The sequence below is a fragment of the Falco punctatus genome (assembly GCF_963210335.1).
Source record: "Falco punctatus genome assembly, chromosome: 17".
Classification (NCBI taxonomy): Eukaryota; Metazoa; Chordata; class Aves; order Falconiformes; family Falconidae; genus Falco; species Falco punctatus.
Window position 1 is genome coordinate 1,619,479 of NC_137597.1, and position 27,932 is coordinate 1,647,410.

General features: G+C 61.2%; 1 protein-coding gene across 2 annotated transcripts; it reads left to right on the forward strand.

The window, feature by feature from the left end:
• Positions 1 to 1,467: 1,467 nt before the first annotated feature.
• Positions 1,468 to 27,932, forward strand: SYT2 (synaptotagmin 2). Of its 2 annotated transcripts, XM_080367470.1 has the most exons (9): positions 1,468 to 1,577; positions 17,655 to 17,837; positions 17,980 to 18,149; positions 19,613 to 19,729; positions 19,994 to 20,161; positions 20,305 to 20,472; positions 20,874 to 20,991; positions 21,722 to 21,855; positions 22,572 to 27,932. In XM_080367470.1, the coding sequence occupies exons 2-9, from the start codon at positions 17,672 to 17,674 to the stop codon at positions 22,776 to 22,778; spliced, it is 1,248 nt and encodes a 415-aa protein (XP_080223596.1). In that variant the 5' UTR covers positions 1,468 to 1,577; positions 17,655 to 17,671; the 3' UTR covers positions 22,779 to 27,932. The 2 variants fall into 2 exon arrangements, with proteins under 2 accessions (XP_080223596.1, XP_080223595.1); XM_080367469.1 differs by having other exon boundaries at positions 21,722 to 22,665.

Sequence of the window (27,932 nt, forward strand, 5' to 3'; positions counted from 1 at the left end):
CATCCATCCATCCATCCACCCATCCACCCATCCACCCATCCATCCATCCATCCATCCACCCATCCATCCATCCACCCATCCACCCATCCATCCATCCATCCTTCCATCCATCCATCCATCCACCCATCCACCCATCCATTCATCCACCCACCCACCCATCCGTCCTCCAAGCTGTACCCATAGTAGGGATTGCCCTAGTCTGGGTGCAGGACCTTACACTTGGCCTTGTTGAAGTTCATGAGCTCTGCATGGGCTCACTCCTCCAGCCTGTCAAGGTCCCCCCTGGGTGGCACCCGTGGCATCCTTCACCTCAAGTGTATCGGCTGCACCGCTCTGCTTGGAGTCATCCACAAACTTGCTGAGGGTGCCAGGAATCCACTGTCTATGTCATTGATGAAGATATTTAATAGTTCTCGTCCCAGCACAGACCCTTGAGGGACACCACTTGTTACTGGTTTCATTTTGAATGTCACCACCCAGCCAGTTCCTTATCCACTGGCCGGTGCACCCACCAAACCCTTACCTCCAGCTCAGAGGCAATCCCACTTTGGGGGTGCAGTTGGGGTGTCACAGCTGCATCATGCCCAGGGATGCACTCGGTGCCCACAGGCCTGAGGTGTGCAGTGGCTTGGGGTGACGCAGCTGCCAGCTGGGCTGGGACCCTGGGGTCCCGCTCCCCACGCAGGCACCGTCTCTCTTGGCAGCAGCGTGTGGACCCCCCGTCCCAGTCCCCCCTCCCCTTGGCGCGGGGCGCTGGCCTGTGCCCCCACCTTCAGCTGGAGCCGCCTCTGCCCGTGTTGCCAAGCTCGAGTGCTGATGAGCCTCTGTTTTAATTTGGCTAATGGGCAGTGCCTGCTCATCAGAGCCAGTGGCTGCGGCTCTGGGCCACTGCGGGGGCGCGGGGGCACCAGTCCCCTCGAGTGGCTCTGGCTGGGGCCGCCTGTCACCTCCCGCTGTGTCCCGGCAGCGGCGCGGAGGTGGGGGACCCCTGGCTGGGGTGGGTGTGGGGTCAGCCCGCGGGGTCCCTGCCCCCGGCTCATCTGTGGGGAGCAAGGGGTGCCTCAGGGTCCCCATCCCCACGCGAGACCTCACTGACAGGGGACCCACAGTGAGGGCGAACCGGCCGCCACCGCCCCCAGCTCCCGCCGGGCCCCGCACGTCAACCCCATCAGCTTCTTCTTGCTGTTTTGGCCCCAAACCCAGGCGGGTTCTCAGGAGCCCTTTGGGCCTGGGCGGGGGGCGCCAGCACCGCCCCCGCCCCCGCCCTGCTCCCCGGTAGGCACCGCAGGGACGGGCTGGGCTGGCGGGTCCCCGCGGTGCCCGGGGCGAGGCGACGGAGGCCAGGTCACCCCGGGCGCGGGGTCCCGACCGCACGCGCCCCGCGCAGCCCCGCCGCGTGGGGGGGGCGGTCCGTGGGCGGGGCCTCCCGGCGGGGGGCGGGGCTACGCGGAGCCGCCGCACGCGAGCCCGGAGGGGCCGGGGCTGCCGCAGCGCCGCCGTGTCCCGCACCGCCCGCACCGCCCCGCTCCGCACTGACCCGCTCCTCTCCGCACCGGCCCGCGCCCCGTCTCCGGCCAGTAAGTGCCCGCCCGCGCTCCCGCCGAAGTTTGGCCGCGGTGCCGCAGCGGTGCGGGCTCTGCGGGACGGGGCCGCCCGCGCTCCCGCCAGCCCGTCCCGGGGCCGCCGCCGGGGCGCGATGGTCCCCGCGGGGGTGGGGGAGGGGGCGCGGCGGCGGCGGCCGGGCTGGCCCGGCTGGAGTGGGGCGGGGGGCGGCGCTGCCCTCGGGTCCCCCTCCCGGGGCGCGGATCCCCGCTCCCCGCCGTGCCCGGCGCTGCCCGCGGGGTGCTGCGCCCCGCAGACCGCTGGGGACAGAGCCCGGTGGGCTGGAGGTCGGTGCCGCCAGCGGTGCGGGGGGCTGCGGAGCTGGCGGGGGGCACGAGGGGTGTGGGACCCTCCCGAGGCCGCCCGGGGTGCGGAGCCGAGCTCGAGCCGCCCGGTCGAAGGTGCTGAGGGATGCTCCGGTCCCGCATCCGTGCGGGGGCCCCTGGGGCTCAGGGGGGGGCGGCCGGGGGCGCGGAGCTGTGCCCGGTGCAGTGCGGGCAGCGCGCCCCGGCGCTGGAAACCGGTGCGGGCGGCGTGGCTCTGGTCGTGGGCGGCCGCAGGCCCCGCTGCACCGGCAGCTTCTCCGTAGCGGCCTGGCCCGGAGCCAGCTCCAGCCAGTCCCTTCTCCAGGCTGGATTTCCCCTCCGCGGTTGCAGCACCTCCGGGATCCTCCTCCACTTCCCGCGCCCGCTGCGTGCCGTCGGGGTGCGGCGGGGAGGGGGGGCTCGGCCCGGAGCCGGGGGCGTCAGTGCTGGGGTGCCGCAGCCCTGGCACCCCCAGCCGTGCCGGAGTGGCGCCCCGCACCTCGCTGCTCCCCGCAGCCTACTTTCCGAGAGGGGCGGGAGCGATCCCCAGGGAGCTCTGCACATTGCGCAGGGGACAGGCACTATGGCAAGGTGACTGTCGCTCGGGGAGGGGGACACACGCTCTTCTGTGTCACGCATCGCTTCGTGGTCCCCAGCAGTGCCGGCGCCTGTGTGTCCCCCTGCACCGGGCAGGGGCGTGCAAAGCCCCGGCTCAGCGCTCTCCTGTCCTCCCGGTGAGAGCAGCCAGGGCAGCGGGTGCTGTGGGGTGTCACCCGCTGTGGGGTGTCACCCGCTGCGGAGCATCCAGCAGCAAAGCCCCCCTGTGCTGTGGCGGCTACAGGGTGCTGAAGGACTCCCCGCCTGCTCCTCTGCAGCAGCGAAAACTTCAGTCCTGGAGCGGAGGCTCCCATTACTGCGTGCCGAGGTGCTGCTGCAGCTGTGTCACTCCTGTGCACGCCGTACGAAGCGCAGGCACCGGCAGGAGTGTCTCCTGCCTGCTGCATTATTCCTCGCTAGTGCAGAGCCTTGGCTGCGCTGCCGGGGGCTGCTGGAGCCCCGGGGCACCCCTGGGGCAGCCGATGCTCGGTGGCTTTGCTGCGCTCGGGTGCTTTTGGCTGCGGGGTCTTGGTGGGAGGGAGTGCGGCTCGTGGTGGTCCGTATGTTGTGGGAGCACGGGGCACCGGGGAGGTGATGCACCCAAGGTCATTGAGGCCAGCAGTGGCAGCGGGACGTTGCCTGTCTTGCTTGGGAAGAGCACAATGCAGCAAAACACCCCACTGACCCCCCCAAATCCCAAAGCCCTCTCGGAGCAGTGCTCTGTCCCCTTCTTGCATCTGGGTGAAGTGCAGAAATGGGTCTGACCTTGCCCGATCACCCGACGCTGAGCCCGGTTCTTGCAACCTCCTGTGGTGAGCACTAGCGCCCTGTTTGCTGGGAGCTGGCCTGGAGCCCCAGTGCCCCGATTCTGCAGGGCAAGGACACGTCCCTTGCTGCCCGTTAGCCTGGTGACAGCAGAGCAGTGAGCCAGGATCGGCTGTGCTGCATTGCCACCGGCAGCCCTGGCTCTGCACCCCTCTGCCACACAGCGCCTGGCACCGCCCGGAGTCACGGGAGAAGGGAGTACATATGAATATATACATATATACCCTTCTATATACCTATATGTATATATCCTTATATATATGGTTAGGGATGGGAGGCTGCAAATTATCTGTCTTTCTACCGGCGGGTTGTCCGCACGAAGCCGTGCCCGCTGTGTGCGGTGGGACAGTGCAGTGGTAGTGCTTGCTGCTGGCTGCTCCCAGGGGAGCTGCCTCCTGTTCCATGAGCCCCGGGACCATCACTGGGCTTGAGCTAAAGGCCACCGAAGCGAGCCGGGACTCCTGCTCACACCCTGAGGGATGGGGGCAGGCCCTTCCTCCAGCTCCCGGTAGTTCTGGCAAAGCCCCAGCTCTGGGAGCCGGATGACTGCAGCTCCTAATTATGACTTGAGTTTCTCCTTCTCCGGGCTGCGCAGGAGAGCCGCGAGCTGGCAGCCGTGATGTCCTCCGGCAGGATCGATGCCCGAAGCCTGGACGGACCCAGTGCCTGCTGGGTTTCCAATCTATTGCTTTCTTCCCTAAGCCCCTGGCAGTGCAGCTCAGCGCTGTCCCTGGCTGTTCTCCCCCTCAGCCCGGTGGCCACCGGCACTTTGCCTGTGCCAATATCTAGAGCTGCCAGTAAGTGCAGTCTGGCAAAATGCTTTTGCCCTTGGCTGCGGTCGGCTTTTCCCTCCTGAGTGAAAGCCCGGCTGCCCTCGGCTCAGCTCTCGCCAGAGCCCATGTTCCCCAAAGTGCTCTTTGATTATTAGCCCTAATAATTGTGTTATCACATTGACTGAAGTGTTTCAGATGCCAAAGCTAATTTTGCTCTTCATGCTTTCCTTCATCAGTAATGGGATTTTGATAACATCACGCGTCCAAAAGTATTGGATAAACTCGACATAATTCCCCATTTATTAATTAAACTGTAAATTAGGCAGCGTGCAGCTGGAATCCGAGATGCCCTGTACCAGTGTCATCCTGCGGTGGGGATGGTGCTGGCCCCGTGCTGGCACTGGCCGGTCCCTGCCAGCCCTGGGATGTGGGATCCCAGTGCCCTCCCCTGAGCTCGGGGGCTGCCACATCCTGGTGGGGCTGCCTGCGCCGTTGCTCCCTGTGTGCTGGAAGTCAAGAGATGTTTCATCTGCTCCGGTGCCCAGAGGAGGAGTCGTGGTGCCCCTGGATTACGCTGCCAGCTGGACAGTGGGATGGGGGGCTGGCAAAGCTCCCTGTCACCCCGGGGTGGCTCTGCTGGTGCTGCAGCCCCCACGCCGGGACTTGGGGAGGGAGGAACTGCAGCTGGCTCCAGCAGTGTGTGTGGCAGTCTTAGGCTACGCCAAATTGCTGCTGTCTGGACCCACATCCTGCTCTCCCGGCATGGGCAAGCGTCCGGCTGCACCAAATCCATCACTGCTGCTGCCGGCAGCTGGGCACCTGCATCCCCACCTGCCTGGCCGGGGCTCCTGGTGCCACTGGGGCATCCTTCACGTCGCGCATCTTAAGGAAAGCTGGTGTGTTTTAATTTATCTGGGCTGTTTTTTTCTCTCAGGCTCTTCCCAGCCCTGCAAGGGCCCAGAAGATCTGGGTGCTGGGCTGGCACGTCCCAAAGGGATAGGGGGAAGCCGGGAGCAAAGCAGATGCTTGATGTATGAGGTGCTGGGGGCAGATGTGGTGCTGTGCTTGGGTGCATCCAACCCCTAAACCCACGCTGAGCTGGAGTTGGCCTGGGGCGATTCTCCAGCTGCTGTGGGGCTTGGGGAGCTGCTCTAGGGCTGGGCTGAAGCCACAGGATGGGTGGGTGGGTGTCTGCGGGCAGCAGGGATGCCGAGATACGAGATACTCTGGCCGTCAGCAGAGCTGATCTGGCAGCGACACCATGGTAGTGCTGGTGTGGGGCGAGGTGTCCACATTGCCGGTGAATCCGCTGTGGTGCCTCACACAGAAGCGATTCTGCCAAAACTGCGCCGGGACCAGCCTCCAAACTGCTCAGCAATGTTGTGGTGTGGGGGGAGGGACACCTCCTGCCTGCTCCTGCGGGACATGGTGTCCCCAGGGACACGCTGGTACCGAGTGCTGCTGGGACCGGGGATCCCCAAAGCAGCACCGCAGCTCCCGTCGGCCTTCAGTGGAGGATTCAAGAGGGAAAACAACCCCAAATTTCAGTGCTGTGCATGGATTTACAAGCAGGTGGATGCCCTGCAGTGCTCTGGTGCTGCCTCGCTCTGCTCCCGGGAGAGTTAGGAGGTTTTCCCCTGGACCCAAAGCTGAGCGGGAGCTGGGTTAGTGCCTGGGGTGAAAGCAAAACCCACGTGCGAGCCCTGCGCCGCTGCCAGCAGCCTGGTGCAGCCGCTGCCTGGTGCCGCAACGAGCTGCGGTGCAGCTGTGCCAGGCTCAGCTGCTGGGTTGTGCTGCCTGAGAGCCTGACCGAGACCCTCCCCATCGGGTGGCCCTGGCCGGGGGGCACCTTTGGAAGGGATGGTGGGTCCTGGGCACCGGGAGCCAGGGTGCTTTGCAGCTCCTCAGGCAGCTGGGGTCTCTGTGTTATTTTGGGAGGTAAACAGCCTTCCCAGGACACCGGTGAGCGGCTCCTCTGTGCAGCCCTGGGAGTGTGCACTGTGTCTCTTGTGCCCCCGAAACACCTGGAGCAATGTAGGGACACAGCTCGGAGGGGCGGGGGAGCAGCAGTGCCCCTGCTGTGCCCACGGTGTACGGAGGGGCTGTGCCCATCACCCAGGCTGGTCTCCTGGCTCTCACGGTGGCTTTTCCCATCTGCACAGGGTTTATTCATGGGAGTCAGTTCCTGGTGTCCTGGCCTTGGTGGTGCCCCATGCTGCAATTAAATCCCCCTGGGCTGGTGTTGATGCTGCATCCTCACCGATGCCACCGTCGTCATGCCTCTGCCGTCACCTTTCTCACCCCAAATGCCACCAGGGTGGGTGGCCCCAGAGGACGCAGGGCTGTACTCTGCCTCCAGGGCTCTCTGCCTCAGAGCTGGGCAAACAGCCACCAGCATCGCTCTGGAGGCAGCCAGTCCCTGGGACCTGCGCCCTGGCTGGCAGAGAGAGGGAGGTGCTGAAGGGTGAGCGTTGCTGAGGACTCCCTGGGGCTGGACAACCATTTTTTTCTGGATTTCTAACACCAGCCCATCACCTCTTCATGCTTGGCTGGGTGCTTTGGAGATCTCGGTGGGGGCTGCAGCCCGACAGGCACGTGGAACTTCACCCCTGGAAATGGTGCCTCGTGGCTCTCTGCTCATTTGGTCCACATTTGTTTACCTTGGGAGCAGTGCAGGGTGTGCGCTCCCCTTCCATCTCAAATCAATCTGCCTTGTCTCAGCTCTCTCCTGGAGCGGCTTTTGGCTCTTCCCCACGAGCTTGTCTGGCTTCTTTTTTCTCCTCCCATATTGACGAAGAGCCATCACCGTTGCACAGGACCATCGCCAGGGAACGCTGGCAGCAGGGCAGCATTGCAGGCAGAGCAGTGCTGACCCGGGTGGGCAGGATTCGGCCATGTGGTGCCTTCGAAGTGCCAGGACAGCTCAGCCCATCACCATCTGTTGCCCTATTTAGCTGTGCTGGTCTCACCGGCGGAGCAAGGCGCGGCTGCTGCAGCATCGCTGGCGCTGGGGAGCGGGCTGGGTGCCAGCAGCACCCGTCCCCTTTCTTGGGAGACCTTCTTGGCCGTTCGCAGCTCTGCGCACCAAGGGTGGGCTGTGGGTACTGGCTGTGTTTGGGTGAGCCTGGCAGGTCACCGGGTTGGCTGCAGCAGCTGGTGCCGTATGGGATGCTCTGGTGTCCTTGGGGACGGCTGCATCCACACAGCTCAGGGGACTGTGAACTCCAGGATTATCAGATGCCTTTTCTGTGGGTGCCGTGGTGGCATACGCCGAAACCCTCAGAGTGAAGGGCTGATGGTGAGCAATGCCTGCAGCCCCCGTGGGTAGGAAGGACGTGGGTGGCCCATCACCTCCTTGGCAGGGGACTGTGCTTGTGCCACCACACCGGGGCTGGAGAGGCTGCGGGCTGCTCCTGGCACGCCTGGGGGGAGGGGGACCCTGACCTGTGCCGGTGCCCAGCTCCGGGGCTGTACGAGCAGGTACCTCCGCGTGATCTCTTGTTTTGCTTCCCAGCTGACCGGCAAGGTGGCTGCCTTCTGTGGGGTCTCCAAAGCATTTCAGCAGTGCCAGACGAAGGTGGAGAGCTAAGCGCCGTAGTGGGAAGCGGGGAGAAGGTGCTCGCCGTCCCCTTTGCTGCTGGCACCGAAATGCCGGTTGGCTCGGTGGGGAACGGCTGCTGCAGCACCTGCCCCGGCTCCTGCGGGAGCCCTGGCACCAGCCCCCGTTTCAGCTTCCTTGCGTCCTCCCACTGCTGCTGGGGCAGCAGCAGCGCTGGAGGTGAGGGTGGTTGGGGCCTGACCCCTCTGGGAAAGGTGGGCCTGGGGAAACCAGCACCCATGGGTGCCAAGCTCTGAGCACCCAGCTGTGGGCCCCATCTCCGCTGAAGCAAGTGCAGGCATTATGTGCTGTCACTCACCTCTTCCCCTGCTTCACCTCGGTGCTGTCCTGATTTTAGAGACAAAGGCACCGAGCATCCCTGAACTGCCTGGCCTGGCACCCTGATGCTGGTGGATGCCAGTGGCCGTCCCCATGCAGGGAGGCGTCCCCAGGTAGGGACAAAGCTGGTGGCTCCATGAGCAGCCCCAGGTGGGTGCAATGTTTTGGGATGGGCACCCACCAGCTCAGAGGGAGACCCCGAGACCTGGCAGGATGCTTGGTTGCGTGATGCTGCTGTGGGGGGAGATGCTCGGGAGCTGAGCAGGGAGGGCAGGATGGGATCGCCCCCATCCCAGCTCGTTGCATGCCCAGCACCATGGATGCACTGGCCTTAGCTGTCCAGCTGGTGCAGCTGGACTGGTGGGAGCCGCGGCAGCGCTCGGCACAGCCTTCCAGCAGCAGGAGCTGGTGGTTTTGCCTTGGGAGCATCAGAAGCCATTAATCTGGTATCCGAATGATGAATGAAGGCTACCTTTAAGACTGCATTTAACTATGAGACGTCTCTTGGTTTTGCTGTAAATAACACAGCTGCTGTGACATGAGAGTAGCTCCTCTATCAACGGCAAGTGCCAGCCTCTAAAACTGCCAGTCCTTGCATTTTTTTTTTAATTTCTTATTTACAAGATCTCCCCTGTGAGTCAGGGCCCAGGTCCCCATCCTCAAGGCTTTGTGATGAGGGACCTGGATCCCGGCACTTGGGGCAGTGAGGTAGAAGCTCCTCAGTGGGTCCCTGTCCCTGCCCATACTTGCAGTGTCTGTCCCCTGTGCCTCCAGCTCAGGGTGAGGGTGGGGACCTGGATGTGACCCTGTGGCCGAGTGGGGCTGCAGGGACATGCGGGAAATATGCTCACCACTGCCCAGGCAGCTCATCACATTTTCACAGGAACCATGTAACGCTCCGGCATGGTCCCCCTCCATCCCACCCCGCCAAATTACTCGTCTCCCGGGGAAGGGCCTGCAGTCAGGACTGCCAAGTACATCATTATTTTTAATTAGGCAAGCCAGGTGCTGGCTGGTGATGACAGGCAGTGAGCAGAGCATTTCTCGCAGGGAGGGTGCGGGACGGCACTGGTCCCATGCAGGGATGGTGAGCAGCACCGTAGGTCCCGGCAGGCACTGGCAGCTGTGTCACCACGGCAGCTGTGTCACTAGCGCTGGCAGCGGCAGGGTAGCAGGGTCCTGGCACAGCTGTGAGGAATGGTGCAGTTCACCCCTGCACAAGGGCAGCTCAGCTTGTGGGGTTTCTCTTTGAAGGTGCTGCTGCCCTGTGCTGCACTTTGGTTTCCCTCAGTGGCAGGCAGCGATGCACCATTCGGGGCTGCGAGGGGCTCGGGGGGTCTGGCCAACAGTGCCTGCTCGGATGGGGGGACCCGTGGGGTCCTCTCTGCATGGGTGATGTCTTGGCAGGTCGTGTCCCGTGATGCCACTTGCTGCTACTGGAGCATCCACGCTCCACCAACCCCCATCACCGGTGCTGCTGCCGGCTCCCCTTCCCCAGCCTGGTATAAACATCCTTCCGAGGCTGGAGGAGCAGAAACTCCTCTCGCCCTCGGCAGTGCAAATCAGGAGGGAGGTGTGGGTGGCAAGGGGGTCCCGGGGGGAAACTGGTCCCCAAGCCCTGGGAGCTGCTGTGCCAGCCTGGGGTGCTGCTGACGGGGGTCTGCTCAGGCGCCGCTAATGCAGCGATTACAGATTTGTGCCGGGGCTGAGGAAGAAGAATGGGGCCAGGGTTTGCTGGGCTGGGGTGTTGTGACCTCCTCTGCACTGGGCTTCTGCAGTATCCCCCTCCCCAGATCCCCCTCCTCCCTGATGCCTCCAACTCCCTGTGCCACCTCACATCCCTTGTCAGAAATTTTCTGTTAATTAAATGACCATTAGAAGCCAAGTCATGGTTTTGCCTTAATTAGACTCTCCTATCTCACTCCTGTGAGCTGAAACCGTGGCCCAGCATGGATGCGACGGTCCCAAAATGATGGGAGTGTTGGGGGGTCTGCTTGTGTGAAAGGCTGGGGGGATGTACAGGCATCGTGCCAGCAGGTCTGGCAGAGATGGGGTCTCCCCCACTGGCCCTTGTGCTGCTGCCCTCGGGACACTGGCTGGGGCACTGCCCGATACCTCAGCTCTACCCTGAAATCCCGGCTTGCCCCCAGTCGCATCACAGGGATGTGTCGGCACACACTGGGGAGGGAGGGGGCTCCCCTTTGGGACCACTTTGGGGTTTTCATTATCCAAGCCCAAGCGCTGGCATGGGGCGATGCATGTTTTGGGGTCAGCTCCCAAAGCTGACATTCGTGGATGGCTGGGGGTCCCCACGTCTCCATCCTCATGGGACAACTTAGAGCCCATCGGCTTAACGGCCGCTGCAGCCCTGGCTTTGCCATCCTCTAAAGGAGCAGTAACTCATTTCTGCGGGCCCATGATAGCAGCAGCCCTTCGTTAGTTAACGAGCTTCCCGCCGAGATTGGGGTCTTCCCAGGACAAGCTAGCACCCAGCACCCTGGGCTGGGAGAGCTGGGGGTCGACCTCCCCCTTACCTGCCTGCCCACAGCTCAACCCAGTGCTCCGGCAGCGGCTGCCAGCACTAATTGCTGCCTCAGCCTCATTAATCTTGATTTGTTGCCGCTTTCTGCCCTCCATCATCGCAGTGGGCTTCGCCTCCCTGGAGGGGAGAGCTTTCGGCTGCCAAAGCCGCTCCCGCAGAGGAGGTGGGGGGGCTTCCAGCAGATGCCCACCCCACCCCCACCCCCCCGCCAGGATCGTCCACCCTCCCCAGCAGTGCTGTGCTCGCCTGGGCACTGCTGTGGCCAGGGACATCTCGGGCCACCAGTTCGTCCCCAGATCCCCTTCCTGGGTCTGGTCCTTCCCGCAACACCTTGGCTGATGAGGGCAGGAGTGCAGGGGTGGGGGGCTGGAGGAGGGGGTCCCCAGGACCCTGGGTGGGCAATCGTGGACGTGAAATACTTCTTTTTTTTTTTTTTTTTTTTTTTTTTTAAATAGAATCACAGAACAGTTGGGGATGGGAGGGACCTTAAGGACCATCCAGTCCCACCCCCTGCCGTGGGCAGGGACACTGGCCGCCAGCCCAGGCTGCTCCCAGCCCCGTCCAGCCTGGCCTTGACCTCCCAGGGATGGGGCACCCACAGCTGCTCTGGGCAGCCTGTGCCAGCATCCCACCTCCCTCACAGTGAGGAATTTATCCATAATACCTTATCTAAATCTATCCTCTGCAAATACTGCAAACCTTGCTGTTTTCCTGTTTGCATAACCCAGTGGGGATGATCTGCTGGTGGACAAAGACCTCTGTTGCTTGTCCACACACATTGCTTCTCCCTGCATGGTCCCCCAAAACCCCCATCCCCTATAAACTCCCCTCTCCACTCACCTCCTGCCCTGCCCCGCCGATGGGTGCGGGGGTGGAGGAGCCTCTGCCGGGGGCAGGGGGTACCCGCGATGCTCTGCCAAAGGGACCATCAGCGGGGAACCCCCAAATCCCCCTTTTTTTGGCTTGTGGGATGTGGTGGGTGCTGCATTAGCCAAGGGGGGCTCTGGGGTGGAGCTTTTTGCAGGTGGAGTGGTGGATGAAAGGCTTGTGAAAGGGATTTTTCTGCTCAAAACTGCTTTTCCCAATATGGGAAACGTCCCCGGGATGGAGGAAGACGGGATTGCCAGCACCAGCCTGGGATTTCCACCCCGCCAGACCTCAGGGCACTGCTGGCAAACAAAACCCAGCCAGCTTTGTGCGAACGGGAAAGGGGGGCTCATCCCTCTGGAGCCAGCTCCCCCTCGGGTGTAAATCAGCAGAGGCCCCACAAGGGCAGTGGAGCCAGAGGGATTTACACCACCAAGGAGCTAAGCCCCGACACCAATGGGGCTTGTTTTGGGCTCAGTGCTGATTGTGAGCGGCTGGGGAGGGGGTCAGGGTAGGATTTTGGTGGTGATGGGGGGTGAGCCTGGAGTGGTGTTTGCTGGATATGGGGGCTATGCTGAGATGGGACCTGGTGGCTCCTTCTAGGCCAGATGTTTGCAGCTGGCGGGCCACCAGCTGAGGGGCAATGCACTGGGGGATAGATACAGGGTAATGCGCTGCCGAGTGCAGAGGGGATGTGTTAGGGGGTCTGGGGGTGACGGGTTGGAGGTTCAGGGTAATGCACTGAGGGTGCGGGGTCACACCCTGGGGGTCCAGAGCAAGGTGGTGCAGGATGATGTACAGGGAATCAGGGGGTGGCACCTGGGGAGCTGTGGGGACAACACGCTGCAGGGGCTGTGTAATGTGGGTGTGTGGGTGATGTGCCGGGGGGGGTGTCCTCCCCACCAGCTGGCATGTGGGGTCTCCTGGGTGAAGCCCACCCTGCGCAGCTCCGTGGGGAGCTCCTGGCTGTTTTGAAGGATGTGGGGTGGGTCCTACCATACCCATCAGCTTTCCCTGCGGGGTGCTGCTCCCCAGGGAGGCGCTGGAGGGGTCCCCGGGGGTTAGCAGCAGGAGGGGGCCCCTTCCCAGCCAGCACACTCTGCTTCCCAGCCGGTATTTATTAATGATGCCTTAACCCACGCTTGTTCTGGGGCCAGGGACTGGTAGAAATGGTTATTTATAACCCTCTTTATTTATTTATGTCCTTAAGACACTGGGGTCCTGGTGGAGGGGTGGCGGGGGGCAGCTCCAAAGCAGCTGGGGGATAAAGAGGAGACTTCCAGCCTTGGACCAAGGAATGGCAGCGACTGTCCTCGGTGGGGGCGGCTGAGCGGGGTTTGAGGGTGCAGGGGGGACAGCAGCGGGGGGAGCTCCCTTCCCACCTCCAGCCGGGATGGATCCAGCAGCCACCCCAGCCCCTCACCAGTGGCTGCCGCAACTTGCAAAAAGGAGGGGGGGAGAAAAAAAAAGAAAGATTGGAAAAAAGAGAAAAAAAAAAAAAAAAACACCAACCACGGCACGCAGAGCCCGAGCAGGACTGCATTGCAGTGCTGCCAGCCGAGGCCCCTGTGCCACACGGCCACCCTGACCCCCTCCCAGCAGCACCAGGGTGACCTGGCCCTGTGCTGGGCAGGGGCAGGGTGCTGGGACATGGGCAGGGTGCTGGGACAGGCCTTTCTGCCTGGGAACCTGCCCTGTGGGGCAGGGGGTGGCTTTGCACCCACAGCCGAGGGGCTGGGCTGCCCGGCTTGTACCAGCACTGTGCGTGACGGGGGCCTGGGATGTGACCAGGGACACCCAGTGAGGTAGCGTCCGAGTGGAGATGGGGATGGCAGGTGAGGGGATGTGCCCAAGGACACGCTGCCCCACAGCGTGCCCTCCTGCCCCACACGCAGCACCTTGGCTGCCCCCAGGCTGCCCCCATGGCACTGCCCCCCATCTGCCCCAAGGCACCCACACCCTGCGCAGTCCAGCCGCCATGCAGGACGGGGAACAAAGCTTGGCCCCTCACTTGGGGGGCAAGTTCTGCCCTCCCTCCCCTGCCCCCATATCAGAGACTGCGGGGTCCCAGGTGGCTCTAGGGTACCCGGGCAGGGGGCAGCAACAGGGTCAAGCCTCTCCCGTGCCTCAGTTTCCCCCAGCTCCAGCTCTGCCGGCACTCAGTGAGCACCGCAGAGTGGGAGAGCACAGGCTGCTGGGGCAGGTGACTGAGCAATTAGTGATGCTAATCAGCTTGCCCTGTTCAAAAATAGCCATCACAGTGAGGTCTGATGCTGCTTGCAGCCCCCCGACCCTGGGCGGCAGCTCAAAGCCCCCAGGTACCCCCCCAGCAGCATTTCCCCTGGCTGAGTGCCTGCAGCACAGCTCACACCCCCGCGGCTCGTTCTGCTGCGGCCCCCCTGCCACCCGGGGCTCCCCCGCCTGCTGGGAGGGTTTTCCTTATTGCGTTAGAAATTATTTCCAGAAATCAATAAGCAGCTGCTCGCGGCAGCAGTGTTTGTGTGTGTGAACCCATGGCCTCAGCGTCCCTGCGGCGTGCAGGGGTTTGCATGGTAGATACATGTTAAATGTGCTCGTGCCCGCATGCACGGGTGTTCCACGCGTTAAGCACCCGTGGGCACACGTGACCCGTGAGCAGCTGTGCACACATGTGCATGCTGTCATGCAGAGGATGTGTGTGCAAACATGTCTATATGCAGGCTCCCACACAGGCTGCAGGCAGTGGCAAACACACACCTTTGCATACACGCACACCCACGCACAACAGTGCTTGCAGAGTCACGCGAGTGCTGCGTGCGTGCACAAGTGCTTGCACCCTGACACATCCGAGCAAGTATGCTCGTACAGGTGTGTGGCCATGTGCACACAACTGTCAGCACTTGCACACAGATGCTTGCACGCTGCACAAGCACCTGTGTAAATGTGCATGCTGTTATACATGCTTGTATAAGCCATGCATGAGCACTTGTGCGTGTGCACAGACATGCAGACACATCCTGTGCACATCTGCAGACATGCATGCACCCCCCATGCACTAGCACTTGCAGATGTGTCCCCACACCTACAGCCTTGCGCACGCACACTGCACAAGCATTTGCGTCCCTCCCCATGCACAAACACTTGCACGCGTATGCACACACAGGCTGAAGCACATGGCACGCTGCAGGTGCCGAGCCCCCCCACGCTTCTCGCTGTGCCCCTGCCCAGCTGCCCCCTCCCCAGGGAATGCAGCTCTGTGGGCCGTGGCGTTGCGTGCAGCAGGATGTGAGCAGCATTGCAATTGCAGCCTGTGCCTCGCTGTGCTGCAGCAGAGCGCTGCAGCAGGGCTGCCGCAGCCCCAGGCCTGCGGCACGGGGACCCCCCGCACCCCAGACGGCGGCGCTGAGCTCGGTGCCCAGGGGTGTGGGTGCTGGAGGGGGGGTGGCTCGGCTGGGTGCCCCCGTTGGGTGCTGCTCTCTCTGTACTGCACATCTAGGTGCAGGATGGGTGCCACCAGCTGCATTGCAGCCAGGTGCTCCCCTGGGGTCCTCCCACCCTGCAGCACTGCACGCCTCGCTGACACCCTTGCTTTGCACACCCTGTCCTTTCTGTGCACTCATGGGAACTTTTGGGGTGTCAGTGGCCTGGACCCCCTGCTCTGTGTCTGTGGGGGCTGGACAGAGCCAGGACTGAACCTGCCCCAGACCTGGGGTGCAGGATGCAGCACCTGGGGGGCAGGAGAGGGACATCACCCTGTTCAGCTCCTGGGTGCCATCGCCTGGGGCTGGGGGCAGGCAGCAGCATCCCATGCTGTGGGCGCTCAGCCCTGCCCGGCCTTTTTCTCCTTCCCAAACCTGGCTGCCTGCAGAGCTCGCCCGGCCCTGCTTTGGCGGAGATTGCTGTTTGCACAGAAATACAGGTCAGGTCAGGGAGCCAATGTTGCAATAAACCTGCTGCCTCACCTGCATCTAGCTGGAAAGTGTCCAGAGTGCCCCAGGCAGCATCTGCTTGCCTCGCCTGCCTGCAGCTTTCCGGCAGCTTTGCTTTGCTCCTGGCAAACCCCAGCTGGTGTGGGGTGTGATGGGGAAAAACCCCTCGTACTGTTTTGCTTGCAGGAAAAGCCCTGCTTGGAAATGCTCCGGCCACCCTGAGCCAGGTAAAAACTCCCATCCAAGCAACTGTGAAATTGTAGCAGGGCTGTGGAGAGCTGCTGGCCCCGTTGCAAGCAGGGGACAGCATCCTGTCCCCATCTCTGTCACTCCTTAAAAACGGGCTCCACAGCAACCTCTTCTTCCCAGCAGGCTGGCTTGCAGGGACACCTGCAGCTCCCAGTGCTGCCTGGCCCTTGGGGTGCTGAGAAGCTGGCACCAATGGTGACTCCAGCAAACAGGTGAAAAAACGAAAGGAGGCTGGGTGTCCCCTGCCGCTGGACAGCTTTGGGGAGCCCTTGTAGTTCTCTGCATTAAATCACCCTCAGAGGGGTTAAATACAGCAGCTCCTGATTCACCTTGGAGCAGGATGTGGTGGCTCTGGGGCATCTCCAGCATCTTGCTCCAGCCTCCCAGTGCCATCTGCCACCGAGTTAGAGGGAGCTGGCCGTGTGATGCTGATTCTGGTGTTTGCAGCAGTTGCAGCCACTCTGTGGGGCATGAAGGTGGCAATGTCCAAGGTCCAAGGGGAGGAAGATGAGCGGGTAGAGTGTGGAGAGCATCTTAGATGTGCAGCGTGTTTGGAGGACTTTGTGCAGAGCAGGTCCAAGCAAGCTGACCTCCACAGACTTCTAAAATGGATAAATCCACAGGAGGAGCTGGTGAACATGGTCTGTGCAGTTCTCAGAGCTGCAGGCTGAGGAGGAGGAGGAATGCACCTGAGGTCCAGGACCTTGGCGGCTGCATCCTTTGAACTGCCATGCAGCTGCAGGAAGGGCAGGAGCAGCCAGCCCCAGGGGACAATGCTCTGGGTGAGAAGGCTTCACCGAGCTGGGAGAACAGATGCAGGAGACGGAGTCCCCCGTGCCAGAGCTCACACGACCCCAGAAACTCCTTCCTCGACTATCTGCAATCCCACTTGGCTGTTTGCTTCCCCCACTGGCTAGCGTTTTATTCTCCTTAAACCTACCGGCACGATTAATTCCCTCGGTTTCTTGCTCTCTCGTTTGCAAGCTGCCTTCTGCGGGGGTTAGAGGGGCACTGCAGGGCTGGAGCTGGGTCCCGGCTGGCGCTGGGTTGGGGGGCAGTTTGCACCAGGTTTGCTTGCAGGAGTGAATGCCACGTTTGCAAGACTGTGGGGGGTGGGTGTCCCCATTCTTGGGGGGTGCTGCAGACCCTGCTGGGCTGGGGTGGAGGGCGCTAAGCATGGCGGGCTGTGCTGCAGCCCTGGCAGTGAGCTGAGCACCTTGCCCGGGTCCCATCGGTGAGTGGGTTGCCCGAGGGAGCTGGGCTCTGCGGGGTCAGGAGGTGGGCAGGAGCCTCAAGACACCCAGGACATGGTGTGTGACATGGTGAAAGGGCTGACCCTTTGACGTGCACGCTGAGCCCTCCATGGCTGTGTGGAGCCAGCACTTCCCTGCTTTCACCCATCCTCAAAATGTGCCCTGCAAGAGCTCCCTGGGGCTGGAAGAAGAGCAGCGTGTCGCTCCTCTCCTTGGAAGCTCTTCCCAGAGCTGGGAGAGTTTGTCCTGAGGGTCCCACAGCAGCTCTGGGGCCCTGCACAAAGTGAGGGCTGGCAGCTGCCCTGTGCTGGGTCTGCAGGTGCCCCAGGCCTGGGAAAAGGAGGCAGCGAGGGGCTGGCTTCGTCCAAATGAACCTGGCTCATCTCTCCTGGTGATGGAAACATCCCTTCCCTCATCCCATGGGGGCTCACGGGGCGAAGCACACACACACCCCCCTCCCCCAGCAGTGTCCTCTATGTCTCTGGGAGGCTCTGCGCTGGCACCAGCATTGCTGCAACCCTGGGTGATGCTCCTCGTGGCTTTGGAATTGTCACAGGCCAGGAAACTTGGGGGTCAGCTGGGCTTCCCATCCCTTGTGAGGGAATCCGAGTGTCTGGTCCCTCATAACCCAGTGGTCTGTGCACGTCTGCAGAAGATCAGTTGCCCTGCTGTAGCTCTGCTGCCACTGCAGATGTTGTCCTCAGTGCAGATGGCTGCTCGGGGACACAGCCTGGGCATGGGGAGGAGAGGGGGCAGCAGGGACCTGTGTGACCATGGAGGTGACGTCGTGTTTCAGGGAGCCTCTGACCCACCATGACGTTCAAGCAAGCGTCCATGATGGCCCCAGAGGCCACAGCCACCACGATGCCCATGACCACGATGGAGAACTCCACCGAGGCTGCAGGGCCGGGTGAGAGCAAGGAGGACATGTTCACCAAGCTGAGGGACAAGTTCATGAATGAGCTCAACAAGATCCCCTGTGAGTAGCTGCCTCCTTTTCCAGGTGTTACCCTCCTCATGACCCCACCACCGCTCTGGTCCCAGTGCAGCATGTGGGATGAGGTGGTGGGGTGGCTGGGGCTGGGGGGAGCTGCTGGGCTGACCGTGGCTTTTGCTTGCAGTGCCACCCTGGGCCCTCATCGCCATCGCGGTGGTAGCTGGACTCCTCATCCTCACCTGCTGCTTCTGCATCTGCAAGAAGTGCTGCTGCAAGAAGAAGAAGAACAAGAAGGAGAAAGGCAAAGGCATGAAGAATGCCATGAACATGAAGGACATGAAGTCAGGCAACCAGGTGATGTCCTTGATGTTGTCCTGCACTTGTAGAACGATCCCTCTGGTTGAGTTATGAACAGTGTTGGGGCACTTATAGCTCAGGTAGCAGAGAGGGATGGAGCCACCAGGATCTTGGGATGGGACAGTGCAAAGACGAACCTGGACCTGAGGCAGCAGCACTGTCCTCTTCCAGTGCCTGGATGGGACCAGGTTCAAGCTGGCCTGGACCTGCCAATGCTTCAACTGAACCGGCAAATGTTTATCTGAATCTTGTGTCCCCCTGCCTTCCTCCGAGTTGCCCTCACCTCACTGAGGGGGGAGGACCGCCAGGCCAAAACACCCACCGGTTTGGGGTCCCCAAAAAGCCAGTGCTCAAGAGGCAGGGGCTGGTGCACAGAGCGGAGCTGGGGGTGTCTCCCCATCCTGGGAGGCAGCAGGAAGGAGGCTTTGGTACCAGTGGGCTTGGGGTGATCCCAGCCATTTCAATGGCCCCAGGGCCATTTGGAGGGGGTGGGGGATTTGGGGCATCCATTCCTGCTCTTCAGAGCCATGTGGGCACCACGGGCATGCAGGCAGGGGTGAGTGCTCAGTGGAGATGCTCCAGCGTGTGCCCATCTACACGCCCCCACAGCAGCGGGGGATGTGGGGTGGGATTCCCCAGCGGAGGGTGAGGGCTGCCATCCCCTGGGGCTCGGCAGGGCCACGCAAACCCTGATGCCCCACCTTGCCGTGGGTCCCTTGTCGATGCTCTCTGTAACGTGGCTCTCTTCCCTCCCGGCGCTCTCACCATTTGTCCTCCCTGCTGCCCTGTCTGTGTGCGCCCTCTTCGTCCCGGGATGCCCTCCATGGTAGGTGCCACCACGAGCCTCGAGCCTCCTTCTTCATTGTCTGCTTCCAGGGTGGGATGGGAGACCTGGGGACCTGTTGGAGAGGTGATGGAGCCAGGGCTTCCAGCCCATGGACCGTGCCTTGAAGAGGCAGGGAGAGGGGTGGCTTTGCCTTGGGAGAATTAGGTTATTTCTCTATTACTAAGCCAAGGAAACCTGGAGATGGCCCTGCTAATCCCTTAGCAGCAGTTATAGTGCTCCCCCAAGCACGGGCTGGGGTGGGGTGTCCCTGCACCCTTTGCAGCAGGTGCTTGGCATGCAGCCACCGCCTGCGAGCACCAGCTTCCCCCCGCTGGAGCTGACCTCCCATCCCGGTGCCCCAAGGCAGCCCCCCCTCGCCATCTGGGCTGGACCAGCACTGGAGGCTCCCTGGCAGCTGCCTGGTCATGGGCAGGACGGTGCCACCCCAGGGCTGCTCTGTCAGTGCTGTATGTCCCCAGCACGGGGATCTCCTTTCTCCTGACGGGGAGAACCCAGGTGTTGGCGTGCCAGTAGGATTGGGGTGCCGGAGGTCCCAGTGGTGTGGGGGTGGGGGTGCTGGGCTGTGACCCTGCCACTGAGCTGGACACCTCGGCTGCCGTTGTAGGACATACAGGATGATGATGATGCAGAGATGGGTCTGACAGAGGGGGAAGGTGAGGAGGAGGAGAAGGAGCCGGAGAATCTGGGCAAGTTGCAGTTCTCACTGGACTACGATTTCCAGGCGAACCAGGTGATGAAGGGGCTGGGGCTCGGCTGAGGAGGTGGGAGAGTGGGATTTGCCCAGGGAGGCCATTAGAAAAGAAGTCTTGCTGTTGGACCTGGGTGGCATGGGAGGGAGAGGGGGAGCTGGGTGCTGTGCCATGGGGATGGTGCTATGGGTGCTATGGGTGCTATGACAAGCTCAGGGAGTCCTGGCCCCGTGCTGGGCTGGAGACGAGCCCTTGGCATCTGCAGCACATAGTGCCTTGCTGAAGCCATCCCTTTCCCTCTCCAGCTGACAGTGGGGATCCTCCAAGCTGCTGAACTGCCAGCTTTGGACATGGGTGGCACCTCGGACCCATACGTCAAGGTGTTCCTGCTCCCTGACAAGAAGAAAAAGTATGAGACCAAAGTGCAGAAGAAGACACTCAACCCTGCCTTCAACGAGACCTTCACCTTCAAGGTGAGCCCTTTCCTACTCACAACATGGGACCCTGTCACCCATTCACAACCTTCTGCCTGTGTGTTGACTGCTCGGAGTAGGTGGTCCTGGCATGGGCTCCTCTGAGACCGCTGCCAGCCCAGTTGGTGGCCCTCTTTCTGCAGGTCCCCTACCAGGAGCTGGGCGGGAAGACGCTGGTGATGGCCATCTATGACTTTGATCGCTTCTCCAAACATGACATTATCGGTGAGGTGAAGGTGCCCATGAACACGGTGGACCTGGGCCAGCCCATTGAGGAGTGGCGGGACCTGCAGAGCGGTGAGAAGGAGGAGGTAAGAGTGGGACCAGTGTGAGGCCCTCAGCCAGCTGAAACCCTTGGCTGGAGGGGAGATGTGGGGTGGCCATGAGGTGAGCTCAGGGTGGCAATCACCGTGGGCTCTCACCTGAATACCATGGACATTCTGGCCGTGAGCGCTGGGTGGGCTTTGCCCCTGTTGTTCTCTCATGCGAAAGACTTTCTATAACAAAAATTAAGAGTATAAACTTCTTGAGTGCTGTGCTGGGACTGGCCTGCCCCAGACCCAAGTGATCAAACTCTTGTGCTGGTGCATTGAGTGCCAGCTTCTGCCTGCATCAGAGGGTTGGTGGGGACCTGTATGTGGGACCGTGTCCCAGCACTGCAGTATGATGCACTGGCAAGGCTTTGATACCTGCTCCCTGCTCCGCTTGGCAGCCAGAGAAGCTGGGAGATATCTGCATCTCCCTCCGGTACGTGCCCACAGCCGGGAAACTCACTGTCTGCATCCTGGAGGCCAAGAACCTGAAGAAGATGGATGTTGGTGGCCTCTCAGGTGGGTGTTGGCTCACAGGCATCCTCCTCCTGCCCTGCTGTGGGGCTCTCAGCATCCTTTGTTGGGGAAGGACACTGCAGCCATCGGTCTGGCAGGGCTTGGGGAAGCCCCCTCCAGTGCCTGGGACCTCCTGCATCAGAGGCAGCCCAAGACCTGGCTGGGGGGTGAGGGAACATAGGGATGGGATGAGCCCCCTGACCCTTAGGAAGGGACCTTAAGGACCATCCAGTGCCATCCCCCTGCCACAGGCAGGGACACCTGCCACCAGCCCAGGTTGCTCCCAGCCCCGTCCAGCCTGGCCTTGACCTCCCAGGGATGGGGCACCCACAGCTGCTCTGGGCAGCCCGTGCCACCACCTCGCCGCCCTCAGAGTGACGAATTGATTCATATCTTTTCTAAATCTACCCTCGTTCAGTTTAAAGCCATTCCCCCTTGTCCCATCACTACATGCCCTCTCAAGAAGTCCCTCTCCAGCTTTCTTGTAGACCCTTTTAGGTACTGGAAGGATGCAGAAGAGCTGAATCCCTTGGCCAGTTGCTCCCACAGATCCTCTCCAGCCCAAATATTTTGGCTTTGGTCTCCATCCACAAACCTCAGACCACCTTTAGTCATGGAGGTCTCCACACCCCATGGTGCACCTCATCTTGGGCTGAGACTTCTCCTGGGGCTGGGCTGATGGTGTCTCCTGGGCATCTCAGCTCTGGCTAATGCACCCTCCCGCCTCCATCAGATCCCTATGTGAAGATCCACCTGCTGCAGAATGGCAAGAGGTTGAAGAAGAAGAAGACCACAGTCAAGAAGAAGACCCTGAACCCCTACTTCAATGAGTCCTTCAGCTTTGAGATCCCCTTTGAGCAAATACAGGTTTGTCCGATGACTTCCCTGGGAGGCAGGCAGGGTGGGGGCAATGGGAAGTCCCACAGCTGCCCGAGCCTATATCCCAGCCTTCCCAGCACCCTGGGCAGCTCCTGCCAAGCTCCTGGTCCGGTCACCCGTGAAATATGTTCAGTCCCAGTCTGGGCTGATGCTGATGGCAGCTGGTGCAGGAGCAGAGGTGGGAGGCTGGGCAGCACCCATGGGAGGTGCAACCCCAACCAGGTCATGGGGTCATGGCTGGAATGGAGCTTTGCTCTGCCCCTGGTCCTATAGTGGTCACCCCAGGTGTAGTAGGGACCCCCCAGTACTCCTAGGGGCATTTTGGACCGTTGGTAGGTGTCTTCTGCCCCTCCATGTCCTGCCCTAGCCCTTGCACATGTCCCTTGCCCCAGCCCCGTCAAGCCCTGTACCCCACAGCTCTTTCCGAGCCCCACAGAAGCCCTTGGTGACCTTTCCCAGGAGGCCACACCAGGATGACCTGGGCCCCTGGTGGCTCTGCAGCCCTGGGCTCCTCAGGGAGGGAAGTGCAGGAAGCTATGGGCACGGAGGGGACCCTGCTCCAAAACAGGCCATGGCAGGGCTCAGCCTTGGGGGATCCCTGGGGTACCCTGCCGAGCCGCCGGGGCTGGGGACAGCATGGAAGCTGGGGGGCAGTCATGGCTGCTGCACCTTGCTGCCCCTCTAAAGAAGGTTTCCTTCTTTAGAAAGTGCAAGTGGTCATCACGGTGCTGGACTATGACAAGCTTGGGAAGAACGAAGCCATCGGCAAGATCTTCACGGGCTGCAACTCCACGGGCACAGAGCTGCGGCACTGGTCTGACATGCTGGCCAACCCCCGGCGGCCCATCGCCCAGTGGCACTCCCTGAAGCCAGAGGAAGAAGTAGATGCAGCTCTCGGGAAAAACAAATAGGAAGATCTGCTGGCCCGCGCGGCACGGCACTGCGGACAGTCGAAGCGACCCAGAGCTACTGATACCTCAGTTACGCAACCTTTGGTTTTGTTTTTTTTGTTCTGTTTTAAGCTGAAATACCCTTTGATGGCTGTGGAAGGGTTTCCAGACAGTCCCGATAGCTTCCAGGGGAAGAGGTTAAAGACATGGATGGTTCTTTTTGTTCTTCAGCATCGCTCCCTTCTGCTGCATGTCCCATCGCCTCCGCCCGCCATCCCTTCCAGGTGCAAAGCCACCGTCACGCCTGGGACCTTCCCCGGCGGCTGTGTCACCAGCCCGCAGCATCGCTGCTGCCGTCCTCACTGTGGGTTCACGTGGGGAACGATCGAACGTTGCACGGAGGTGGTAACAGCCTGATAGCGCAGGATGACCAGACCCACTGTGCTTGCCTGGGGCATGAGCAGCTGTGTGGGCAGCAAAACAGTGGAGAAGACCCTCTGCAGGAGACCCAGGTGCCTCCCCCTCCTGCTCTGCCTCCCTCCCTCCAGGAAGGGCGAGAGCCGTGGTTTTGGGCCGAGGACGGCCGAGTGTCCCCAGGTTTGGCTTCTCCTGGGGAGAGGCTTGCAGGGAGCACGGGGCCCCACTGCGGATGGCGTGGCAGCGGGATGCTGAGCCCTTGGGGTTGCAGCCGGAGCTGCGGGGGCAGTCTGAGGACAGGGACCCCCAGGGGGGTCTGCTCTGAGTAGACATGTGGTGGAATGTGCATGCATCTGCAGCATAGTGTGGACCACCACCATCTCTGCCAGGTGGCCCTCATGTCCCCAGAGGCCGGACAAGGACAGCGCCAGGTGATTTGCACATGTGTCCCACCGTGCTTGGCTGAAACCTGTAGATCAAGATGCTTCCACGAGGCAGGTTTATGCTGAGAGGTTTCCAGATGTGAGGGGGACAGCCCCCCAGAGCAGTGCAAAGCCCCTGACCCCCATGAGCTGTTGCTCCCCACTGGGCTGTTGGCTGCTGAATCCGTCCCGTCCAGCTCCCCTCGGGGGTATAAGCCATATCCCTGTGCCCGACAGTGGCCAAGAACTTCTCTGGGCCACCTCCCCCACCGTGGGATGAACCAGGACCAAGCCCTTGAGCTGGAAAGCCAACATTGTTGCCTGCAGCTGGGAGAGGGTCCAGCAGCCCTGCCCAGTTCAGCCCAGCCTGTACTGGAGCACTGACGTGAGCTGGTGTCCCTGTCCTGGCTCTGACTCCACAGCAGCCTTGTGCTCCCTGCTCCGCTTTGCTTTTCGGGACTCAGTTTTGGAGGGTTTCGGCGCAGTCAGGCAGTGAAGCCGTTGCAGCTCCAGCAGTGGAGGAGCAGCGCTGCGGGATGCAGCCGGGGATGCCCTGGGCACCGGGGACGCTGCTCTGGGGGTCCAGCACCCAGGCTGGGACCTTGGTGCAGGGCATCCTGAGCCTGGGGACAAAGTGCCAAACCAGCTCGCCCCGGTGCCAGCGGCTGCTTTGGCAGCTCCCTGCAGCTGGGCCCTGGCTGGAGGTGGGGAGGCGATGGGAAACTTGGAGGCAGCCACAGCTCAGGGGGTTCAGGTTGGACACGGGGGGTGAGCCCCTTCCCCTGGAGGGACGTGCAGCTCTGGGACAGGTCCCCAAGGAGGGACAGCTCTGTCCCTGGGGCGTCTGGGGCTCGGTTAGCCAAGCTGCACTATGGTGGCGGGGGAAGTTGGCGCAGGGACCTCCAAAGAGCCCTTCCACCAGCACCTCGGCTGTGCTTGGCCAGTGCCCTGGTGCTAGCCTGGGTGAGGGTGGCACTGGGGCCATGGCAGGGTGAGGGTGGCACTGGCGCCATGCCAGGCTACAGGGGCTTCATGGGTTATCAGGTGAGTGGTCCCGCAGGGCCACGTCCAGCTTGTCGGTCCCTTTTCCTGACAATGTGATGGTGGCGGCAGATGAGGTCCTGCCCTGCCTGCGCAGCCAAAGGGAGAAGAAATTCCAGGGTGCTTTTAATTAACGGGGAGCTGGGGGTGGCTGATGCCCCTCGGCCAGGGGCACTGGCAGGATCTGGGCTCTCGAATCATGTCGGAGTCCCCCCAGGGAATGCAGGGGCATTGGCCTGACGTGGAAATGGGTTGAAAAAGAATTGGAAAAAGCACTAAACCCCTCCTGCCGGCGGTCAGCAAGCAGGCACGGCCCCACAGCTTTCCTTGGGAAGCAGGCGGAGGCGTGCACACACGCCTGTACACATACACATGCACACCCCCTCATGTGCACCCCCCCCCGCACCCCCCTGCACCCCCCACCTGCACCCCCCAGACCCACCACATCGTCCGGGGTCTCACCGGGAGTGGAGGTCCCACCTGGCTGGTTTCCATTTGGACTCCTTAAGCCTTGCGGGGGGAGACTGTGACTTTAGTACATAATTTTTTTTTTTTTTTTTAATAAAAAAGGGAAAAATATTAAAGCCATCTGCACTGCCTCTGACCCCCCCTCCCCTTAGTTGTGTGTAGTTAAAAATATATGGAGACATAGCTGTATATACCATGAACAGTGCATGAGACGCAGCCGCGCAGCAGTAGCAGCATGGTTAACGCTGAGCGTGGCACTGCACGCTCTGCCCCGCCGCTTGCCGCCGCCGGCACCTCTGTCCCAACACATTTCTCCAGCGTGGCAGAGACAGCGACAAACAAAACTCGTTGCTCGAGTGCTTTCCACCACCCTGATTATTTCCCCCCCAAATAAAACTAATTAAAAAAAAAAAATCATGTAAAAGAAGAAAATAATGCCAAGAAGCAAAGCATGCCAAGCCAGGCCCGCCAGCGGAGGGTGAGCCGTCACCGTGACTTCCATGTGTGTCTTGTTCCTGTATCTTGTCACATTTATACCATGGCCGGGTAGCGGCAGCATCGTGGCTTCGGTGTCCTGTGTCGTGTTGGTGCATTTCACCATCAGAGCAACTTTAGAAGCCATATTAGACCACGGTCTGCCGGGACCCCCCAGGGACGGGCCCACAGGTGAGCCGTGACCCCCTTCCCCCCTCGTGTCCACTGTCCCCCTGGTTTCGTGGGGCTCAGCGGCAGAGCCAGGCTGCCAGGACGAGCCGCGTTGGCCGCCACCTCAGTGGCCGTGGATGCCACCGTCCTGCCGGGTGAGGGGACGGGGCAGCGCTGGGCGCAGGTGCCGGGGCCGACCTGCCGGTGGCATTTCTGCAGTGGAGGGGCTGGGATGCGGCAAAGATCTGGTGGCAAAAAGGCTTTTGGGAGCGATTTGGGTTATTTCTGCCGTGTGCGGTTGGGTGGTTCCTGTTTCGGGATGAGACGGCATTCCCCTCTCCGGGCTGCAGCGCGGTGCAAACCCGGCTGTGCCACGGGGATGCTCAGCTTCAGTCTCCTGCAGATAAAAGGAAGCCAATCCATGAGGCTTGGCAACAAGCTGGACTTTCTTCTTTTTTCTCCCCAAACCTGGGAGGGAAGAGCCAGCTCCTTTCGAAGACCCAGGCTCCGGCTGTTCCTGGGTGAAGGACCCCCGCGCCGGCCCCGCTCTGCCCCGTCCCAACCCCTGCAGCGCTCGGCTCCAGCGGGAAGCTGCTTTTAAAGCCCCTCCCTCTTGTGTGGACTCTGTCGTTTCCGTCTCTTATCGTTAAATGGTTATTTTGTAATGATACCTGTCTCCTTATTAAAGAAACGAGCTGAAAGGAGCCCCGGTTCCCTCTGGTCTTGCTGCTGGGGCTCACTCGGGTGGCTGGGGTGGGGGTGCAGGTAACCCGGGGATGACGAAGGGATGGAGGCGCCAGGGAAAGGTGGGAAGACATCAAAGGTCCCCACCAAATTCTTCATCCCCAACACATATTTTGGTCCATATATGTCCATATATTCACGTTTAGGTTGTGCCCTGCCTTGTGGAGGTGCTGGACACCCCTGACCCCAAGGGGGAACTCAAGCTGCAGTAACCACCTCTGAAGACTGAAACATGCAGAAGTTTCCAGCAACCTCACCAAGGACAAGGGCTCCAAGATGCAGCACCAGCGCCTGTGTCTTTGCTACAGGTTTGTCCTGCCCAAGCTCCTGAGCAGAGCGAACACGGCTTGGCACCAGGGAATCACAGTCACTGAGGTTGGAAAAGGCCCTTAAGATCATAGAGTCCAACTGTGAGCCCGGCACTGCCAAGGCCACCGCTAAACCGTGTCCCCAGGTGCCACATCTATGTATGTTTTAAACACCTCCAGGGGTGGTGATTCCACCCCCTGCCGGGGCAGCCTGCTCCAGTGCCTGACCACCCTTTCGGTGAAGATGTTTTTCCTCATGTCCAACCTAAACCTCCCCTGGAGCAACTTGAGGCCGTTTCCTCTCGTCCTATCACTTGTTCCTTGGGAGAAGAGATGGATACCCACCTCGCTACAGCCTCCCGTCCGGCAGCTGTAGGGAGCCATGAGGGCCCCCCCGAGCCGCCTCCTCTGCAGGCTGAACCCCCCCAGTTCCCCCAGCCGCTCCTCAGAGCACTTGTGCCCCAGCCCCTGCCCCAGCCCCGCTGCCCGGCTCTGGACACGCTCCAGCCCCTCACTGTCCCTCCTGAGTGAGGGGCCGAAACTGAACCCGGGGTTGGGGGGGCCCGAACCCCACCGTGGCTCAGAGGTGCCAGACGAGACCCCTCCTCCTCGCCTTCCCAGCCGGTGGGCAGCTTTTGGGGACGTGCCCCCCCAGGCCCTTCATGTGAACCATCCCCGAAGAGGCGGCAGGGGACCGCTGCCCTCCTCGTGCTGCAGCCACCGCAGGCACGTACCCAGAGCATCCGTGCTTTTACAGGCCGATACTGTCATGCTATGGAAATTTTTGGACAACCAGGGCATTTTAGGCTACCCAACCTGCATCTCCAGAAAGATGGAAGCAAAGTCAAAGCTTCTTCTATTTTATCAACTCTTATTTTATTCATTTATAAATACTGTTGTGTTTACAAGCATCATAGATGTGAATATTATTCCCAAACTTTCAAACACATAATACTTATAATACTATATAACAACAACCAGTAAAACAAATCATTCATCTCAGGGTTTGAAAGGCCACTCAAAAGTTGCATAAAAATACATTCTCTCCCCATCTCATAAGCTAGTCCTGCTTCTCCAAGGAGTTTATTTACAAAGAGCCATCTTCAAACTCGCAGCCGCAATAGGTGGGC

What these genes read in the sequence shown, in the direction of transcription:
- SYT2 (XM_080367469.1), top strand. Translation starts at nt 17,672, where the DNA reads ATGACGTTCAAGCAAGCGTCCATGATGGCCCCAGAGGCCACAGCCACC. An exon ending in ACATGAAGTCAGGCAACCAG is followed by an intron (nt 18,150 to 19,612) that starts GTGATGTCCTTG and finishes TAGGACATACAG; the next exon opens with GATGATGATGATGCAGAGAT. An exon ending in GGATGTTGGTGGCCTCTCAG is followed by an intron (nt 20,992 to 21,721) that starts GTGGGTGTTGGC and finishes CGCCTCCATCAG; the next exon opens with ATCCCTATGTGAAGATCCAC.